Source organism: Megalops cyprinoides, chromosome 9, assembly GCF_013368585.1.
Source record: "Megalops cyprinoides isolate fMegCyp1 chromosome 9, fMegCyp1.pri, whole genome shotgun sequence".
NCBI classification, from domain to species: domain Eukaryota; kingdom Metazoa; phylum Chordata; class Actinopteri; order Elopiformes; family Megalopidae; genus Megalops; species Megalops cyprinoides.
The window spans coordinates 30,305,080-30,322,748 of record NC_050591.1 but is presented as its reverse complement, the minus strand read 5'-3'; the positions used below and the strand labels follow the sequence as shown (position 1 = coordinate 30,322,748).

The window sequence follows — 17,669 nt, the reverse complement described above, 5'->3', positions numbered from 1 at the left end:
CTGTTGAGCAGCGGTCTCTGTGCAAGGCTCAGACACCCCAAGATCCCAAAAACAACCCCCCCCCACCTTGCTCCTCTTCCACCACCCTCACCCCCCCCCAAATAATGGCAACAGCCTTAATTTACGGCTTGGTGACTGAGGAACTTCCTGGTCATTTGATGAGCTCGAATCTCCAGATTCCCAAACCCTTGCACCCGACTGTGTGCGGGAAGGTCTATTTTTACTCACGAGGGTGTCTGGGAAGAGTGAAAGTGAGGCGGGGAGGAATTCCGCCGGCTATGTACAGAACACATGCCTTGTGTTCTCTCCGTCTGTCACTCCCCCTCGCTTGGACCTGTGCACAGATATCACGTTTCCATTTCAGGGTGCCGCAGCTGTTGTCGCCCCCCCCCCCCACCCCCATACCATTCAGAAAAAGTTTTTGTGTTTTAAAGCTGACCTCAGAAATGAACCACCGTTCAAGTCTTGTGGTGCATGGTGTTGGTGTAATCCAATCCCTTTTGAGCTTCTTAAAACCCATATGCCAGTAATAATGAATACAGTGACTTAAGTACTGTCTCTGTGTATAATAATATCGTTAAGTGATTAGCTGGTATTGAGGAGAGCTGCATATTTGGACATGTTTCAGTCCAATCCTTTGAGTCCCCATTTTCCTATTAACATTCAGTCTTTGTATTTATACCACCCCTGTTTCTCCAATCTGTGATGTCCTCATATAGTAAGACCATATTAAGAACTGAATAATACACTAGAGTATATGCAAAGAGTGTGTCGGCATTGTAGCATAGAAGTAAGGAGCAGGGCTTGTAACCAAAAGGTTGACAGTTTGACTCCGGGCTGGGGCACCGCTGCTGTACCCTTGGGCACGGTACTTAATCCACATCTGCTTTTGTAAATATCCAGCTATATAAATGGAAAACATGTAAAAATTGTAACATATGTAAGTCACTCTGGGTAAGAGCATCACCTAAATAGCAGTGATGTAAGTTTAAAATCTTACAAATCTTAAGTGATGCCAGTGGTGTAATTGTAAGGGGCAGTGGGCTGTCTAGCTTGCTTTTGGATATACATTAGTTGGTCTGAGTGTGAATATAATTGAGCTTTTGTTAACAGGTTTGCTCTGTGCTGCTGTTAGTACTTTTCTTTTTCCTCAGTCTTCCTCTCCACTGTTCCTCCTGGTCTGGGCAGCAGTGTGGTGTAGCGGTAAAGAGCAGGGCTCGTAACGGAAAGATTGCTGATTTGATTCCCTGTTGGGGCACCACTGCTGTACCCTTGGGCAAGATACTTAGCCCAGAGCTGCCTTAGTAACTATCCAGCTGTATAAATGGATAAAAGTGTAACCTATGTAAGTCGCTCTGGATAAGAGCATCTGCTAAATGGCAGTGATGTAATGTGATGTAATGGTGTCCACAGGAGTCCCCGCAGGCCCTCTCGCCCTGGTCAGAGTCCATGACCCAGCTGATGAAGAAACTGGACCAGCTCAACCTGGACATAGAGGAGGCCCTGAGCTCCGGTTCCTCACCCTCCCACACGCCCAGCATACCCCGCAAGCAAGCGGTGAGTCACCGCTGCCAATGCAGAGACGGGGGGTTGGGGTTGTTATGTAACATATACCTGGGATGCCAATTGGGTGCTTTTAAGGGTTGTTAAAAATACATTCACATTCCATTATAGTCATTGCTGTCTCCTACGCCCCCCCCAATCAGTACATGACTTCTCCCCTTCTGTGTGATAACCCAGATTTGGTGCAATTTCTGTCTTGTTGCTCGGTAATTTCTTATGTAAGTGCTGTGGTTAACTGTTGAGGGTGCTTTGGCATGTTGTTGAGGATGCTTCAGAAGGGAGCAGCAGATTGTTTGACAGGAGCTGAATCTCAGGATATAAATAATCCTAATTTAGATTCCAAACCATCATAACTGGTCTGTTGAATCTGGCCCCACTTGCAGAAACTCACAACACCAATCCGCAAAAAGCTGAATGCGTATGAAGGAATTCTTGAAAGTGGGGGCCTCTTTAATTATAAATAATTGGCCAGGAGAGCAAACGTGTTTTTCTCCATAATAAAAGGAAATATTTCTTCAGCAATGTTTTTTTTTTTCTTTTGCTTTTGTTGCTGTGTGGCATTTGGCTTCTAGCAGAAAGCCCCTTGGTTTCAGCCAGGGAGAATTAATGTGGCATACCAATGACAGGACCCCAGGCACTAACCTTTAAAGGTTACCAAAGAGAGGGTGCCAACTTGACTTTTGCAAAGCTGAGTTTGTTTTCTACTCCAGCAAACAAATAAGAGGTGTTTCTCTAATCCATAGCCATCGGTGTACGTCTTTTGGCCCTGAAAAATTAATGGCATTGATTTTTTTTCACTCTCCTGTATGAAAGATGATCTGCTTTTCACTACTTGTGGCTTACAGTGCCCAGATTTTCAGAGGAGGTACTACAATTTCTCTCTCCCATTGATTATGTTGAAGGCGATTTGTACAATTTAATTTTGAAAAGCGGTTTCATACTTCACGTCTTATGAGACTAATTTCTGTGGAGACTCTTTTGTCCGGCTAATGAAATTTGCAATATCATTTACCCTCTATAACAGGGGGAAGCCTTCTGCACAAGTGATTGCCTACCACACACAAACACACACACACACACACACACACACACACACACACACACACACACACACACACACACACACACACACACACACACACACACACACACACACACACACACACACACACACACACACACACACACACTCTCACTCACTTTCATCAAGCTGGGAGTGGAATCAGTCTTCAGAATCTAATTAAGCCTCTAATGAAGAAAAATTACCCCTGATTTTCAGGGCACTGCTCTTTAGAATGGGCACACTCTGTTCCATTTTCAGGCAATCTGTTAGAGTGGTTGTGCCTGGCCATTGTGTGTGTCTTTCCAGTTCCTCCTGATGTGTTAATTTAATACTCCTACAGAGGCGGGGGCTGCACAAGTCACACAGGCGTATCTGTGTGTGTGCGGGGGGGCTCAAAGAAGGAAGCCTTGAATAGATTCCCCTCAAACCTAATTCAATGCATTTTCTTTGGAAGTGTCAGTCCATGTCAGTTTAGTACTGATTGCTGAGCCACTCTAGGGTAACTGGTGCAGTCCAATGATGTGATACCAGCATCACATCCAGTGAATGTTTATATTTATGTGGTGTATTGGGACCACAGCACCACATAAGTGTCTTTGCCATACAAACTATCTCAGGACTTTGTGCTTTACTTTTGTGTGATATTAAATTATGTTTTGTGGTTGAACGTTAAGCTGCACATACGTGCTACAAAATGAATGAAGGGCTTCATTGGAAGCATTGTTAGAAAATGGATCTCAGTAAGAATGGAAGTTTCCTAACAGCAAACCTGTTCTGAGAGAGTGCCAAAACAAAACATCTTTCCTTATTCTGAAAACCACCTGTTGGTCCAGGATACCACTGATTCTTTTGAGTCTCCCCTGTTATAGTGCTTAGGACCAATAATGCAATCTTTTTTCGCAGCCAAGTAGCAAAGCACAAAGGTAACAATTTTTTTTTTTAAGTATTGATTTCTTAAGATTAGGGATAACCAAGTACTTTCTCCACATTAGTTTATCCATACAGCAGAACAAAATGAAATTTATATGTAATGCAAAAAAATACATATTCTATTTTAAATTGCTTTCAGAAATAAAAACATAAACATAACACACAATATAATTATGATTACTGATGCTCTCATTCAAGATTTGTTACCATGGCAACAAAGTTTCAGCTTGGCACTGAAACTGCAAACTAGCGTCATGGAACATTGCATGAACCATATGCCATGTGGATATCTAAATGTGCACAGATTTTCACTAATGATCAGCACAGAGAGGGAGGAAGATGCAAAGAGTGGGCAAATAATAGGAATGAGAGTTTTATGCGCAGGGTCTTTCGGAGACACAAGCAACACAAACTCCTGGAATTCAGCGAGAGCCGCATGTGACAGTGATGGGGACATTGTTTTCGCTGGTGCTGTCATGTCTCTGACGGCTGCACGAAGGCCCGTACTGTTACCCCGCACAAAGCGGCTCGGAGCGGTCTCCGCTGGGATGTTGTTGTCGTGTCCGCTCGGGGTAAAAGCGGAGCCAAACATTTCTCTGGAGCTGTCGAGGAGCGTTGGAGACAGATGGCCATTGTGCGCACGCAGTGGCAGCCATCATTGGGACTCTGGGGGGGGGAACCCCTTCCTGACATAGCGGCCAGCATCGATATGCGAGCCACCACAGAGCCTGCCGTGAGGAACAAACGTGCCCTTCTTGGTCCGCACGTCTGTGACACAGAGAAGGGGTTGTGCGCCGCTACGCCGTCCGTGTGGTTCAGTCCGTTTGCGAAGGCACGGTAAGCGCCGCACGCTCTCTGGACAGCAGCACAGCCATACATTGTGCGCACGTCTCCAGCGTTTTGGCAGAACTCGCTCTATTTCTCCTCACAGCCCTGTCTGAGGTACACCGCTGATGACAAGCCATTGGGGGAGAGAACACATCTTTGTGCATGCTTGTCTCGTCTAGGTTTTTTTTTCCCCCCCTCTGAAAGGAAGCCCCACAGACATAGGTTTCCTTGTCTTTTTTTCCCTCTGTCGAACTGGATTGAGCCTGAAGCTGTGCTCTGTTTTGTTGTTGTTTTTTTTTTCTCCCTCCGCGGCTGACCTCTGGCCCCTTGTTTTCTTTTGGTACGGCCACCACAAACCCCATCCTGTCCCAGCCTCTCGGGGGCAGCCGGCGACATTTCTCCTCTGCTGACTGTTGCTGTGCTGTCGTTGCAGCCCGACGCCTCTTTGGGGACCGCAGTTAGCCAAGCCCCGAACGAGAACGCCGCACTCAGGAACCCGGACAGAGAAGGATGTGGAGACCAGGATAGTTCCTCCTCGTCGAGCCGCACTGCCGTAGGAGTTCCTGCAGGTCCCAAAAAGATGGAGGTAAGAGATGAACTCGCCCCTTCTTAAGTGTGCTTGCTTCTCATGGCTGTACATGTCCTCCCTCCTGGGTTTGTCTTTGGGGAGAATGTTTGGAGGGAGCACAGTTGCCTGAGGTTTGAATCTCACCACAGGACTAGTCCACTTGATGGGAAGGATAGTGGCGAGCTGTGAGAACTGCGTGAATGCGGTGCTCGGCCACCCCGACTTTGCGCTCCATCTCTGAGTCCAGCTCTGCCGGGGGAGCTTTGAACCCAGCGGGCTCCGTTCGGTAGCGTAAACACTGGATTTGTGTGACACAGACCAGAGGGGGAGAACATGGGCGCTTGCTCCAAGAGACAGCCTTTGCGCATGTTCTGGGGAGTCTGCCAGCGGCTCCAACACAGAAAGTAAATCAAACAGCTTCTCCATCCTCTAATCCAGGAAAGGTCCTCCTTTCGCAGGGAATTAAATATTTGAATGAGGAGTAGAGTGGATTGCCTGCTGTGGACAAATGAGGTAAAGCATGCCGTATTAGAGGTTATGTATACATCTTGTTTGAATACATGTTGCGAATAGGCATCTCGTGAAAGGGAAGTGCCATCTGAGTTCATTTCACTTACAAAGACATGTAAGTATTGTACTAAAGGGAATGTGGACATTGTCAATATATAGAGGGATTAAAGAGCATAATCACATGTTTAATGTCAATTAACTTAAATGTATTCTTTCAATTAACCATTAAGATAAAGACATTCCTCACTAAAAATGAAATTAAAGAAAAATTCATTCATTGTACATTGGAACATTTTTTTTCCTGCATTTTTCTGATTTCCTGCACAGAGCCCCGATTCATTAAGATGAAAAGGTTTCAGAAAAATGTTCATTTCCACATATTTGGGTTTGCATCTGAGGACAAACAGCTCCTCGAAGTATGGGAGGAATGCATCTCTGGCTATTCAGCAGTTTGGACAGGGAGGTTAAGTTCTGGCTGGTAGCTCCAGCATGTTTCAGCCTTGGTAAATATTTGAGGTTTGCATTAGGCTTATGGTGAGGTAAGGCATTCACAAACAAAGATTACAAACAGTTTAGTGGGATGGGGTGGGTAAATTGTGGTTTAGGTGGAACTGGAGGAAATGGGCAGGTGGGAGGTGTACAGTATTTTGGGGTCAGGTCAAAGCTGTAGCCAAAGTAGAATGTTTGTTGGATCTGTTGGGTGATTTTATTAAACTGGAGTACGCATTCAATTAACACCACAGTTGTGGACACACAAGGTTGGGCAGAGGTACAGCAAACATCATTTGTTGAATGGTTCAGTAAAAATATCAGAATTTGAGTGAAAAAAAAAAACTGTGGTCCGTGGGATAGACCTTAAGGACAGGCCAAACAAGGTTACCAATAGCTGGTAATATGGGAACATCAAGTGAGAAAAGGGGAGGAATGTAAATGTTTGCCTGCTATTTTTAACAGTACGTTCAGCTTTGGCACAAAAAGCAGGTGAATTTTTTCTCATGCGCTTGCAACAGATGTTCATGTTATATGCGCTTAGAAGGCATAAAGGCAGAGGAAGGTTTCAATAGCGGCAAGTCAAAACTAAGTGAAGTCCTCACATTACTGAATAAACAATATATTGTAACAAAATTTAACTAATATAACTGAAGGATTTGTGATCAACAGTAATTTTTTTGTTCTTGTGAAGAAACATTTATATATTTTCTATTGTGTAATATTGGTTTGGGTTTATTACAGCGGGGATACTTGAGACTCACTTGAAAGACCCTTGTGATACACAGGTAATCTTGATGTTTTTGTTGATCAGGGTATCAAGGAATATGCTGAGAGACACTGAGAAAAATTATGGAGCTTGTGTTTTTTGACATGCCGAGAAAATTGTAACTGGTTTCTTCGTATTTATACAGCAGACTCGGGGTAATCTGTCATCAGGAATGAGTGTGAATGGAATGTGCGGACGTGTACCATGAATGGCACACAGAATTGCTCAATGAGATTTGACCGAACGCAGCAACGCTCGGCTCACCCGTGCCCCTTGCTCATGTGAGAACTGCGCGCTGCTGTCCCGCTTGGTCTGAGCTTAATCTCCACGTAGCTGCGCCGCGGCGTGGTGGTGCCAGGTACGCTTTGCGGGCCTCGGCTCGGGACCCGCAGCGGAGGGTTCCCCTCCAGCGACTGGAGCGAGACGGCTGATGGGGAGTAATTGGCTCGGAGAGCCAGCAGAACGCCCGGGCTTTGTGCGCCCCGGCACAAATGAAGTCTGGTTCTCAGGGCAGATTATGAAGTCAGAAAGCCGCAGAGGCATGCGAAACTTCACAAGGGACAGTGTCGGCGGTGGGGGGGGCGAAGGGCAGTGTCATCGACGACAATGCCACCTACACAAAGCCTCCGTTGAGAGACACATCACGCCCAGGCAAACCCCAGTGACAAGTTATGGAAACATTTTACGTTTACCTATATTAAAAAAAAATTGCAAAGATAATTTCATGCGATTTTAAAAAATGTGGATAAAAACTTGATGAAACTGAATTTATTCTAGTCTTGTTTCTGCGGTCATGTACTGGATGCCTGTGTATTATTGTTGAGTTAAATAGGTTTGGTTTGATCCCATTCAGACAAAGCTCTCCTTATTAACTTCTGCCTTGAGGGTTAATGATAAGTCGGGGATTACAACCTCTACAAACTTCCAGCCAATCACAGCAGAGGAGGCCTGAAAACAAGATGAGGGCCAGTCCTCCCTTTCCTGGCTGAAGCGAAATTCCAAAAGTCTGCTTGAACTGAAGCTGTAGTATTTTATTGAAATGTTGAAATGTTGACACAGAGAAGGGGTTTTCGCTTATTGAAATGTTGATTTAAAATTACATATAACCTTTTTATTTATAAATAAATCATTTTTTGAGTGTGTGGCCTGGAGATTCTTAAGATATCATGGTAACTTAATGTCCTCAAATCACTATTCACTTATTGACAATCAAACTCCATAGTAACACTAGGTTTGAGTAATGGTTAGTTGGTTGAGGTTGCAAGCTTGTAAGCTTAAACTTGTATTATGTGTATTACTTGCAGTTTATTTTACCTGCAGTATCGCAATGTGTTTTGGAGTCTATGATCTAGTGACTGTGATGTATGTATGTATGTAAGTGTGTGTACTTGGCTTCCCTTAGTTTCTAGGCTGTCTAGTCAGGTTGCCCAAGTTAACTTCCAGTGGACTTGAATAGTGTTGTGGTCACACTCACTGGCTTGGGAGTGTTGTCGCTCATTCAACTTGAATGGACATGCTTCTGTTCTTTTGTGGTGAAAGTCTCTCTGGATGAGAGCGTCTGCTAAACGAATGTAATGTAATGTAATTTAATGTAATGTAAGTCTGTATATTTCCCGCTGGCGTGGAGTTGGACCAGACCTGTCGTTGTGGAGGCTCTGAGGTATCCCCGGCACCTCTGTCAGCGTCCAGCAGGTGTGCTCGTCAGTGTTGAGCGCATGATGGAGGGAGATGATTCCCTGTGTAAAATTTGACAGTGCTGTGTGATGCTTGGTCACCCACCCTGTTCGAGCGCAGTTGTGCCTCTCTGAAGATGATCACGGCCTAGCTGTGGCCCCTGACTGACTTCCTCGAAGGGCACTTTGACACTGAAGCAACAGTTCCCCCCAAAAAATACCACAACAAACACCAACCTTGCCTTGGTGTTGTTCAAAGTCAGGGCAGTGTGCCCTTCCACTCAACAAATTTAAGTAGATTTTAATATCATATGATATCTTGTCTTCATACCTCCTTTGCAAACTAATGAGCCAGCTACCTACCATTGTATCCAACAATGAAAATAAGCAGCACACAGAATTATTCAACTTTTTATTAGCCAGTGAAACAAGCTGATACAAGAGATGTCTGGTATGCACAAATCGGTAGGTGTCTGGGAACTTAACAAAGCTTTTAAATGAGCCTTTCTTGGCCAACCAGAGCCAGCTTTCATTAATTCATTGTTTTCTTTCAGACGAACTGAAATAGAAATTAGGACTATTGTCTCTGAACCATAGATGCTACTGAAATGCAGAAACGCAGAACTGGCTACACTAGCCACGGCAAAAAAGGCATTCATTCTCAACAGGAACTGCATTTGACTGCCTCAGGGGTGTGTATTACTGTATTACAGCACACATACAGTATTCAGGGCACACACAGTGGATGTGGTTGTCCTGGTGTTCGGAAAGCCCTGTGGATGACAGTGCCATGTTGTTTTAAAAAGCAGAACAGAGAGGGTAAATACAGAAATGCTGAGAGAAACTCAAAAAGAGCTCATTTTGTATCAAATGGCTTCCCTGCATCTTGTTGTGTTGGAGTGCTGCTTTTCGGCTTTCATCGGGCAAGTGTTATTATTAGTGCAGTGTGCCCAAAGGCAATGCTTACACACTCCAAAACTGGCCAACCTCAACCAGCACCAGTCTGCTGGGGGGGCATCAGCTGAGCACCCAAGCACCCGACAGCTCACCAGCAGGGACGCTGCGGAGTGCTGAATAAATGATTCAATTACATTTAGATTTTTTTCTCAGTCTACCACTGCGTTCAGAATCGACCGATTGCTCTCATAATTGATTGCTCATGTTTCTGCTAAAGTAAGCAGTGAAAAAATCGGACAGGGAGCTGCCGGTTCAGAATATTGATTTGCTCAGAGATGGAAAAAAGTAATTATGAAATGGACAGAAATGTGCCCTCGGTGGTTACTTTTAATGTGAGCTAAAATTCTCGTTGAGCCAATTATGAAAAGATTTCCCCAGCCACAGCTTTCTCCTTGGGAAATTTCAGACATGGCATTTAGCTTGTAACCCAAACAGACACTTGTCTCTATTGTTTTGTCGTGGTCGAGGGAATGTTTATTTACCTGCACTTAATCCTTGATGAGACAGCCAGATGCTGTTCCTTTTTGGGTGAGGGATTAGATGTTATGATCAGCACTAGATTCAAGTTCAGAGTTTTTATACTATTATTATTTTTTTCTTTATTTAACCAGGAAGCCTCTTGATTGAGAACCCCTTTTTCCAGAGACACGACAAGAAAGCAATGTGACATGACTTAGTCACAATATAAAAGACGCATATCAAGATAATACAAATAAGCATAAAAATCTCTTCAGTGCTTGCCTTAAAACCTATTACAAGTGTATAGTTTTTGTCTATGAAGATTTTAAATTCAGACAGTGATACAATTTCATCCACGATCCAATTTCATCCAGGCCAGGCAAACCTATGACCGTGCTTAACACGGTGCTCACCTCCTCACCCTTCACCCCTCCCTCTCTTGGAAGGTGGCTGGGCTTCAGTGCACCTGAAAACCCTCCACTGTGGAGCAAAGCATTCCTCTGTCACGGCACTTAAGCCTGCAAGTGCAGCTGGCCCGCTGCCCGGAAAGGACCAGGGCCCGCTGGCCTCTGCCTTCACACAAAGGCAATATGCAGAGCATGCAATGTACAGGGCTTTCATCACACTCACAGCGTTCTCTGGTTTGCTTCGGATGTGTAACAGACAAATGTAATCACTGTGCTTTTAGAAAGCTGTGGGTCAACTGTGGGTTAAAAACGGAGAAAAAAATCTGCTGCTTAAATGCTAGTTAGACTGATTAATTTCCCCTGCGGTGTGAAAGAGTAGAAATATGATTTAAGTCACTCATCATCTGTTATAAATTGCTATTCTAAATCTCTCTGTAAAATAATGCATTACATAAACCATTTGTCAAGGTGAACATGAAGTATGGATTTAATGAACATATTTCATAAATCTTTGGGTTAATGTGGTTTTTAACACCTTTGCCTATCTCAGTCATTGGTCATTATAAATGCAATAACTACTTGCGTTCTTTCCCCTGGTTTTCCATATGTTTGCTCTTTAATCCTTATTGCTTCCACCACCACCCTCATATCACACCTGCTATATATCACAAATTGCTGTGCTATAAGAAGGCTTACTGGTATGCATGCTGTAAGGATTATCGGCGCTATGGCACAGCTGGGTAAATCAACATCTGTCTGCATAAACTCTACGCTTGACCTTGGACTCATAACTCCAGCAAGATATCACCTCTCCAGCTGTTCACCAACGAGGCTCCTGGTAACGGATTTTGGCATGATTGCCCTTCTGTCAGTGCATCGGGGGAATGCATATTTTTAGGGTGAAAAACAAAAGTGATGTATAACTGCTGGTCTCTTCCGACATGATGGAACTTATTCTCGCTAGAAGCGAATGTTCAAAGCCCACGCTAAATATAGAGCCGGGTTTTTCCTGTTGAGAAGTTTAATAAAGGGGGGGGGGGGGGGTCCAGCCTGGCTCTGGGGACCACATCTGGTTCAGCTAGCAGATCTCAGGTCACTTTGAAAACTGATGCTACTAAGAGAAAAAAAAAATAAGGGGGTGGTGGGGATGGGGTTAGGGTTGTGTGAGGTGGGGTTATTTTACAGAAAGATGAAGTTCGGGGCCATTTTCCCAGGGACAGGGAAGAGTTGGCTCGAAGCCATTTTTTTTTTGGACTGAGAGAAATATCCGAGGGTTGTGAAAATGGATTTGGGCTGGAGAATCCGCCCCTTCTGGTTGTGGATCCATAGTGTATGTGGAAGTATGGGCCCTTGAAGGGTTCTCTGGGGTACACCTGTCAGCCACCACCATGAAAGATAAATCTTCGCAGAGGGACGCATCCATTCTAGCGTTGTACGGAATGTATTCCCCGTAGTGGGGCTTATATAATATCAGATGAGCCTTTCGGCTGCTCCACCATTTGCGAACAAATGTGCTTCGGGTTAGTTGTGCATGCCAAATAATAAAAAAAAAGAGAATGTTAAACGGATCGAGGAGGATCACAAGACCTCGCACGTCCCCTCCCCTTTTCAAGGGGCCTGTAAATAGACAGTCGGAAGAATTTTAGAAATGCAGAAAAAATCAACACACATGCTAATACCACAGACCGAATTATTCTGGCATGGCTCGGAGAGTATGGAAATGCATGCCGCGGTTTATGTAATCCCAAACAGATATTGTGCAACCTCCTGAGCGTTATTCCCCCCACAGCAAATACCTGCGTTTCTCATTCACCGCCTACATCTGATACGGTACAGCGCGGTCAACAGCATGGAAAAAATTGTTCAAATACCTACGTCCTGTTTTAGGTCCTGTGGACTGTGGTAATAATGGTGCTCCCTTTGCTGGTTTGAAATGATCTGAAACCATAAAGCTCGGAAATAATGAGACCATGGTTAGGATGGCTGGTTAAAACATAAACAAGAGGACATTTAGATTATTTTTCGGTGGGGGAAAAAAAGAAACTGACGTCTTTAGACATCCTGAGGAAAAACCCTCAGGAGGCGTTTAATGTACCTCAGATTGTTTTGATTTTGTTTTTTTCTCATTCAGAAGTATGCAATTTTCTTTTTAGGCCCAGTGGACATTAAACAACATAATAAGAAAGGAGGAAAATAACAGCAGCAACCACAACAATAAAAGCAGTCACTTGTCATTGAGGGGAAACTTGTCAGAGTGAGACCATCGCAGGTTTCCTCCGCTGTTGTTTGGCCCCTCAAGACGTAACAGAATGTACCCTCCATAATTACAATCATTCTCACTGTCCACTGGCCAAGTCCAAGCCATTCTCCCCATGGCAACAGTGGGCCGTTTTGTTCTGGATCATTTGAAACGTGCCATTGGTTCTCCACGTGTCCCCGCCCCTCATTCCCCCTGTTCTCCTGATCCTGTGTTCTGGTCTGGTTACTCCCCTGAGTGGAGGTGGTAAGTGGTGTGCGCACAGAGTTTTCGGGTTGACTTGCCAGTGACTTTAGAAGAGCTTCTCTCTCTTTGGTGGCACCCTACAACGAACCCCCCCCCCCACCCCACCCCCCCTCTGAGGGACCGTGACAGACTCAGCAACATCAGTGCTCAAGGAGAAGAGCCCCTTGAAGGCACTGAATTTAGTGAAGTGACTTTTTGAAGTGCTGTTGTGTCCTCTGTGTTCTGCTTGCTGAAGCAGTGGCAGGACAGAAGTGATGTTTAAAGAGCGTTTTATCCCCCCTCAGAAATGCCCCAAAATTCATTGGCCAGCTGTGTGCAGTAGAATGAGTTTGAGGCACAAAGACACAGGAAAAAAAGCGATGCGGAATGTTGTTTGTCTGTGGTTCGACATAGCTTACCACTAGAGTCTAGTGAATAGACTGATCCTACATCACAGTGCTATGAAATGCATAGCTTGAGATGTACTTCATTTGTCATGTCATCAACAGCAGCAATCATAATGTTGTGGTTAATGTAAAACAAAATATCTTTCATGGTAAGTGGCCTTCTGAGCCAGTACTCGCCTTATGAAAGTAGCTTCTTCTGTCCTGATTTAGTCATATATTGACCAGGAAATCCAGACTGTCTGATTTTAAAATGTGATCACCCTGTCAGCATACTTTAAAATAAAGATAAGGCCTGTTTTGAAATTAGGCTTTAAGTTACTTTTCTTAAGATCATCTGGAAGTTCCTGAAGCTCATAAAGCCGAGTGAAATGACTTCATTCCTCTGAACTGCTATAGGAGCATATGCGTGTGTTTTTTAAAGATTTCCAGCTCAGTTCCATTTCACCTCAGTTGAATTCAGTCTGGTGAGTTAAATTAGAATCTTTCTCTTAATATACAAAGGGAAATGAGGTAACAATAAATATAAATTGCGTATCTATGCAGACAGTATTTTTTACAGATTTGGATTTTGAAATACTGAAAGAGAACTACATTTATTGTCTTGGATTTTCATGGTCAAAGTAAAAAAAAACAAACAAAAACAAAGTTTATAATTAATTTTTGAGAGGCAAACTGTAGAGAAGAATTATGTACATAAATCATAATTAGATTTCTCCCATTACTGAGAGAATGGAAATATTTTAGTTGCTTCGTTAAACACATGGCTGCATTGTCAGGCTGTCCCACACAGTAAATCATCTCAGCTCCCTTCATTAAAACTGATTTAATTTAAAATCTACATTTGCAGTGCGTCTGAACCCTGAAGAAGAGTGTTCTTGCTCTCTTGATTTAATTATCTCTGTCTGTCTGGCATTCAACTCTCCTCTCACAAGTTCTTTCTCTCTCACACACACACACACACACACACACACACCATCTTTTTCATTCTCTTTTTTGCATTTTCTGCTTCCTGAATTTTACTTGCAGTGTCATTTCGTGTGATAAGCAGCAGACAGAGGAAGATACCAGGTTTGCATTCCTGCAGCCCAACCATTAAATTGCCATGTACCTGTCTGTTAACATTCTCTATCCGTTGTTTGTGTAGCTGAGGTGCTGAGCCACTACAGGTGTTTTGCATGTGTTTGAGGCCTGGTGTCACAGGCTGATGGAGGACAGGTTGTATTACTCTCACTGAGTTTGACCACTCTGGTGACTGCATTGTGAACCCTCAGAGGTGCTCCTCTCATAGGTTTTGCAGGGCAGAAATAAATACCCCACACAGACCTGATCCCCCGTATCTAAACATCCTTTTCATTGTTATTTATGGAGGTGTGTACGCTGCCATATTCCCACCCGATATTTCTTTCACTGCATTGAAATGGTGGCCAAAAGCAACCGCTCATGTAACATGTGACATGTCTTGAGTGATTCCTGTCACATTTATTAACCTGACGGTCACCATGGAGACTGGGCTGGGATTCAGCCAGAGCACAGAGAGATGCTGATGCAGGTCATTTCCCCCTCGTTATTTTATCAGGTCACTTAAATTCATGGGCAGCTGTTGTGATTTCCCTGCTTTGTAACCCACATAACTGTAAAGTCTGCCATTAGATTCTGTGGTGGGCCAGCATTGTACCCTTGAGCAAGGTACTTGATGTGAAACGCTGCAGTAAATATCTAGCTGTATCAATGGATGATATGCGAACTATGTGAGGCACTCCGGAGAAGACTACCAGCAAAGCAAGTAAATAATGCACAGCTTGGGTCTGTGATTCAACAATGCCTATAGTGTGTTTGATTCTGGACCACCAGAAGGGAGTTGGGGTTTGGGGGTGGGTGGGAGGTCCTTATTTCTCAAAGTCTTATTTCACAGCTTCCTCTCTGTTCTAATGGGGGTCATGCACTGATCCAGAGAGGCTGAATATGTTTATCGCTGTTTCATATTCATAAAAGCAGAAAATTACACAAGCTCCTTCCCCCCCTTGGAGAAAATGTAATGCAGCATGTGTTCGATGGTTGGAATGTCCCGTTACGAGGAACAACCTCCAACATTAATCCTGCCTTTGAACTCCGTGACCAGAGCACATAGACATGTAATGAAATTCTACTCTTCTGTGCTAAATCTCACAGTCAATAAACAAGAATAAGCTGGTAATGACATCCATCACTACCCTCCGTACTTCTCTCAGAAGGCTCCTGTTCCTGAACCTGTTATTCAGAGCGCTGAAAGGACGAGGAGTGCACGGCTTTAGGAACGTAGAGACGGCAGATTAACGTCAAATATGAAACGCACACAAACCACTCCCCTTTACTTATTTCGTCCTTTCATCCCTCCATCTCTCTCATTCACACATTTCTCATTTGTCAAATATCTGTACATAAAGTGAGTGACAGAGAGGAATACGCCTAAGAGGATCAGTTAGGCAAACGAAGCACCACCCTCTGATCTCCGATGTCTCGTGTCCGTTTTGCTTGCCCCATTGTTGTCTTGTTCTGCCCCAGACTGTACACTCATGGCTCCTGAGGACATGACAGGAGTCCCTTCAACCTCTCTTACATTTGCTCTCTGCGTTGGCCTGAACATCACTGATATGCAGCATCACGACTTACATTTGACCACTTATTTCCAGGAATTTATCTTGATCACTGTTTGTAAGAAGCTGGGGAATGCTTGTTTCTCATTTTGTCTTGCATGTTTTATTCTGTTTTGTTTTTTTGTTTTTTTTTTTGCTCTATACCTCTAAACTCCTCACTTTCATTCATTCGGGTTTTTGAGCTTGTAAAAGCAAAATATCACAGCCTGACAAAGAAGGATGGGTAACCCAAAGTCAAAGCCATGGTCCCAATGAGATCTTCTGTTCTGCTGTTCTCAGACCAGCCAATATAGGCCAGGGCAGAAAAGTACTGCTGACTTTTCAAGGGTGTGTTAGACTGATGGGGGACATCCAAGACAAACACAATGTATCTGGGACTTGTTCATGCAGGTTACAGAAATCAGATGTTAGAGCTAGCTGAACATGAAAAGGGTAAGAGTGTAAGAAAAGAGCAGAATTAGAGTAGATACAGAGTAACCAGTGTGTCCTCTTAATTCAAATGAAGAATAACCACAGCATCATAGTGTGGACAGGTGCTCAAAAAATAAATCCCAGATTATAGACATACCCCAGGGCTTTTGTGCTGCTGAGTGTATTTTCAGCAAAGGTGTGAGCAATATAATCAGCACCAATGAAACCATCTGGAGAGGGCAATCATAGTAAAGCTTCACAGGAAAAGGGCCAAAGCAAGTGAAAGGTGAAGTTGTGATTTCCCCGTTGTGGATTTGTGGAAAGGAAGAGCAAATAAATAAAGGTGTAAATCTCTCGAGGTGGCAAAATGTGCACTCAAACTTGCCCCTGTGTTTGCCCTCAAAATCAGGCCCTTCTCTGATGGTATCTTTTTTTGTAAAATACCTCTCTGAAGTTTTGTTTTTTATGGCACTTCTCGTGTTCTTTCATTTTCATATTACATATTTATTTTGTATGAGTTGAATTTTGTTGGATGTGAGGTGATTGAGAACGTCCAGCTTGTGGTGTTGGGACATAGTTACTGGTAACGCTGTAAGGTCTGGGTTTATTATTTCACAGACGGAATGGAATACAGTGTGCTTAGTACTGGGTTAATGGCTGCTCATCTCCCGCAGTGAGAAGGTGAATGTCAGATGGGATGGATCATTTGATTTGATGGCAGACATGTTCAGGGAACAAATGGAGACCTCTCCCAGCTGCAAAAAAGCAGCAACTGTTATGGGTGACCTGAAATACTGCCTTTTGAGGAGTCAATATCCTTACATCAGATGTGGCACTGCAGCGTGTGAACTCAATGTATAAGCGATTCTGCTTAAAGTGATATGTACCTTGCCAGATCATGAGCTGTGCGAGAAGGCAGGTTTACTGAACCAGATGGTTGTTGCACTGTTTAATGAGAATAACGAAAATGACTGGAGACAAGGAGAGCAATACAAAGGACAGAGAAGAAGAAGAAGGAGGAGAAAGGATATGAGCAGAAAAGCGAGATTCTGGAGGATTCCTTTTGGAATGTTAAACATGACCTCCTTTCTTTAAACAAGTAGCACTTGTACTTTTGGAAAGGCTGAGGGCACTTTAAATCATTTCAGCTGACCTGAAAGGCCCATCAGGATCCTGCTTGTAAGTTATGGCCGCCATTGATGGCCTTTTTGTTGAAGGGAGGGGGGATATCCTCTCGTCCTGAAATCATGAATGTTGGTCGTGTTCTCTTCCAAGGACTCAGTTTGGACTCAGTAACCCTTCCTGTATAGTAATGACTCATTTGTGTGTCCATTGATCGGAACCTTAAGGTTCTGCCCCAGAGCTTGCTGGGAAAATCAATAGCTCATGTCCACTTGAGTTAGATAGCAAGGTGTTCCCTGCAGGTGCAGATATCAAGCACTTCTCAGGCCTGGGAAATCTCTGTCACTAGTGTACTGTGTTCACTGCTGGGTTATTTTTCCCTTTAGTTCCAACAAACA

General features: G+C 43.9%; 1 protein-coding gene across 1 annotated transcript in view; it reads left to right on the top strand.

Annotated features, from left to right (window-relative positions):
* The window catches only part of stard13b (StAR-related lipid transfer (START) domain containing 13b), a 98,827-nt gene that overhangs the window by 10,059 nt on the left and 71,099 nt on the right, over window positions 1–17,669 (top strand). Inside the window, exons 3-4 of the mRNA XM_036536153.1 lie at window positions 1,414–1,557; window positions 4,818–4,970. Coding sequence (XP_036392046.1) covers window positions 1,414–1,557; window positions 4,818–4,970 — 297 coding nt within the window. The remainder of the gene's footprint in view (window positions 1–1,413; window positions 1,558–4,817; window positions 4,971–17,669) is intronic.